Here is a 4612-nt window from a genome sequence, read left to right on the forward strand (position 1 = left end):
GTGGGGAGTGGGGAGTAGGGGAAAGGGAGTGGGGAGTAGGGAGTTGGGAGTAGGGAGTGGGGATAGGGTTAGGGATGGGGATAAGGATAGGGATAGGGTTAGGGATAGGAATAGGGTTAGGGATAGGGATAGGGATGGGGATGGGGATAGGGATAGGGATAGGGATAGGGTTAGGGATAGGGATAGGGATAGGGTTAGGGATAGGGATAGGGCTAGGACTAGGGATAGGGATAGGGTTAGGGCTAGGGCTAGGGTTAGGGATAGGGATAGGGATAGGGATAGGGATAGGGTTAGGGATAGGGATAGGGATAGGGTTAGGGATAGGGATAGGGATAGGGATAGGGATAGGGATAGGGATAGGGTTAGGGATAGGGATAGGCATAGGGTTAGGGCTAGGGCTAGGGATAGGGTTAGGGCTAGGGCTAGGGCTAGGGCTAGGGCTAGGGCTAGGGCTAGGGCTAGGGATAGGGTTAGGGATAGGGATAGGGTTAGGGATAGGGATAGGGATAGGGTTAGGGATAGGGTTAGGGATAGGGATAGGGATAGGGTTAGGGATAGGGATAGGGATAGGGTTAGGGATAGGCTTAGGGATAGGCTTAGGGATAGGGTTAGGGATAGGCTTAGGGATAGGGATAGGGATAGGGTTAGGGATAGGGATAGGGATAGGGATAGGGTTAGGGATAGGGTTAGGGATAGGGATAGGGTTAGGGATAGGGATAGGGATAGGGTTAGGGATAGGGATAGGGATAGGGATAGGGATAGGGATAGGGTTAGGGATAGGGATAGGGATAGGGTTAGGGATAGGGATAGGGATAGGGTTAGGGTTAGGGATAGGGTTAGGGATAGGGATAGGGAGTTACGGATAGGGATAGGGATAGGGCTAGAGCTAGGGCTAGGGCTAGGGCTAAGGCTAGGGCTAGGGCTAGGGCTAGGGCTAGGGCTAGGGCTAGGGATAGGGCTAGGGATAGGGATAGGGATAGGGATAGGGATAGGGATAGGGTTAGGGTTAGGGTTAGGGTTAGGGTTAGGGTTAGGGTTAGGGTTAGGGTTAGGGATAGGGATAGGGATAGGAATAGGGATAGGGTTAGGGTTAGGGATAGGCTTACTTTTGGCGTGTTTTAGGCTTTTTGTCGGGCTTTCTTTTTTGCACTGGTATCTTTTTTGGCGTGAAATTTAAAAGACGCCAAAAATAAACCAAAACCAAAACCTCTGAGAGTCGCTCATTGGTTGAAAGTTAAATGCCCTGGCGGTCATCGACCTTTGCACTTTGGCCATGCGCCAGACGGCAGGACTTGCACTTCGTCAAGCGTTCGGAGTCCGATTTGGGACGCTTCCTACCAGCAAACGCCTGTTTTCTCTAGCTTATCCAACAGAACGACTGTACGGCAGAGGCATGGAGCGCATGCAGGCGATTTTTGGGCACCTCTCGGGGCCGAACAGGGTCCAAAACTCGGCGTCTTCCACACTGACTCAAAACCAGGTGAAAGGTCGCTTTGCGGAGAGTGAAGACGATGTCGTGATCGTTTCTGCGCTGAGAACTCCGATCGGCAAGGCTGGAAGGGGTTCCTTTAAGGTAAGGATATGTAGATATACTTGATCTACCTCTTGAAGCAAAGAAAATGCATATTTGAAGGAACATATGAGTAATATGAAGTGCCGATCTATGAATTTAAAAGAACGCCCCTCCCCCTTTACCGCAAATGTCACTTAACAGTAAATATATATCTTAAGAGCTTGCAAACACCTTAAATCAGTTACAAGTGCCTGTATTGTACCCTGGGTCTCAAGGCAAGACAAGTTCCTTGTCTACATTGTAGATGTGTTAGAAAGTATGTTAACTTTCTTTGGAGATTAAGTAACAAACGTTAACGTTACACACCAGGTCAACTTCAAAGGCCCTGTCCTCTCGGTCATCAACCTTTGTTCTTTGGCCATTCTCAAGTTTTAAAGATAAAAAAATACAAATTCATCACTTATTTGTTTTATATGTTGAAATTCTGTGCTTAAGAAATGCTAAGTCCACCTGTATGTATATGTGGAGCTGATTTATTAGATTTCTTGAAATATCACGGCTGCAGAAAACATTACCAGATTGTTGTAAAAGGTTAATGACCTTTAGGTCATGTGTTAGTAATAGTAGTAAGTAATGTTGTTGGTAGTGCCCCTCAGGTTTTTGGAAATTTCCTTAAATGATGTGATTGGTGATCAGCACCAAGGACAGTCCCATTTACCAATACAGTACTGTAACTCCTGATTTTTTTGGCGTTACTTTTATGTTCATGGTTTTGACTTTTTTATGTTCATGGTTTTGACTCTTGTACCATGAAGTTATCATTACAGTTAACAAATTTTTGCCAACTTTCTTTTTCCTGCACCTGCCGCCACTGTGAACATATAACATAATTCCGTTATCACCTCCTTTTCTCAGACAGTGAAATTTTGGTACTGCGAACATAAAGTGAACTAGAAAGGCCAATATTTGCTCTGGAGCAAATACAGCGATGGGTTCACCACATTTTACGACATGGCAGGGAAAGAATGAGAAACACAAGGGAAAACAAGAGTTCCACGATTTCATACCTTCGCCAAATGATGTTAACCCTTGCTGTTGACGAATCATACAATTTTAATCATTGATTTTGTAAATAAGAGCCTCAATTGCATGGATTATATCAGTTGATCATATTCTCCACCCAACGACAGCTTTATCTTAACAAAAAGGCTATTATAGCACTTCCTCATAAATTATGCAAATGAGGTCATGATTTGAATAAATTATGTTCATTGTTGTTCACCTTCACTTAACTTCCAAATGTGACAAGTATGAAATTCCCAGCAGCTACAACTATGAAATTATAAAAAATGCCATTAATTATGCAAATTAGGTCCTCATTTACATAATCTATATCCCCAGATGTTTTTCTCGTTCTCAAGTAGATGTCACAAGTGTTTCATAGTTCTATTATCGACAAAGCAGATTTATAGAATTTCCTCATTAATTATGCAAAATAGCTCCTGATTTGCATAATTGTCATCTGATTATGTCAAGCATCAGTTACATACATACATACCAAAAATCAAGACAATCCGTCAACCGGTTCTTGAGTTATCCTCCTTTGAAAATTTTTCAACAAATGCTCCTGCAGTTCCAGAACAAGCCGCTAGGGGACCCAAACTCATGTCACTTCTTCCCTATCCCAAGAGCTATCTGCCATCCAAAATTCGTGACCCTAGCATGTCCAGATCACGAGATACCAAAACCGGAAGTTCTGCTGCAGTACCTAGGAAAGCCGCCAGGGGGCCCAAAATCTAATCATTTCTAGGTCTCACCAAGACCTACCCACCTACCAAGTTTCATTACAATCCATCCACTGCTTCTCGAGTTATCTTGCTAAACCACACACACACAAACACACACACACACAGACAAACGCTACTGAAAACATAACCTTCTTGGCGAAGGTAACAATGATTTACATTGATATAACTATAATATGAAGTAACATACAACTAAAACAACAGTTGGATAGCTATTCCCTACTTTATTGGTTAGGATTTTTAATTGCATAATGCAAACTGTTGATTTTCAAAAAAAAAAAACGTTCATGCCCCGCATTCCAATGCTGGAGCAGAAAAGCTTGAAATACCTACCAAAACACTTGAATAAAGACATACTGTCAGTATGGAAATGCTCTGTGCAGGTGTTATTAACAATCACATAAACTATGAAGCCATACATTGAATAAGCTATACATATAATATGATTATCATAACCTTTATTTTTAAAATCATGCCAGTGAGCTAATTGCATGTACAGAGTGAAAGAAAGTAAAGTAAAGCAGTAGAATTTCTGTACTAGCTATGATAGTACTTCATATGATTCGTCCTCATCGTCATCATTCAATGTGGTCTATCTCTTGCTATAGTGACTGGTAATACCTCTGTAGATTCTTCACACTGGCAGAGTACCGTACTCCTTCTCTCTTGTCAGCTCAATACTTTTGTGACAACATCAAAGTGATTTTAATTTGTATGTTGGAAAAATACAAAAGACTAACATTCTAAGTTATTGACATTCTTGAGTAAGAACAATCAGTTTTGAATGTTAAAAGCAAAACAACGAAAATTAAAAAAAAATGTTGAAATTGTTAAAAATGCAGAATTGTTAAAATTGTTAAAACTGATAAAATTGTTAAAAATGATAAAATTGTTAAAAATGTTAAATTGCTAAAAATATTAATGTCCGATGCACTGGGGTTCAACTTGCAATGCCTGGGATTGCCGCCTTGCGCGTTTCCAACCGAGCTAACTCGGTGCGATACACATCACTCACTGCATTGTATGTCATAAAAAGTAAACAGCATGGCGGTATCGATCGCTTCAAGGCACCAAGACTTTCAACTATTAACTACGGGGTTTCCTTCTTTATCAGGTTTGCTTTTGAACCACCTTGATGTTACTTAACTATCAACCCTACAATTTTGGTGATACTTCGGAGATCGATAACAGAACCTAGACAATACTAGTTGGTAAAGATTGCGGAAAATTGTTGATACCGTGGCGCGCGCGCCGACGATACACATTACGTACCGCGTAACTTTTTTGTTTACAC

At 41.7% G+C, this 4612-nt stretch overlaps 1 protein-coding gene across 1 annotated transcript in view; it reads left to right on the top strand.

Moving 5' to 3' along the window:
• Positions 1–1267: 1267 nt before the first annotated feature.
• LOC109478130 (3-ketoacyl-CoA thiolase B, peroxisomal-like) overlaps positions 1268–4612 on the top strand; it is a 10567-nt gene continuing 7222 nt past the window's right edge. Inside the window, exon 1 of the mRNA XM_019779618.1 lies at positions 1268–1573. Coding sequence (XP_019635177.1) covers positions 1274–1573 — 300 coding nt within the window. The 5' untranslated portion in view covers positions 1268–1273. The remainder of the gene's footprint in view (positions 1574–4612) is intronic.

Source organism: Branchiostoma belcheri, unplaced genomic scaffold, assembly GCF_001625305.1.
Source record: "Branchiostoma belcheri isolate BF01 breed outbred unplaced genomic scaffold, Haploidv18h27 scaffold42, whole genome shotgun sequence".
NCBI lineage: Eukaryota > Metazoa > Chordata > Leptocardii > Amphioxiformes > Branchiostomatidae > Branchiostoma > Branchiostoma belcheri.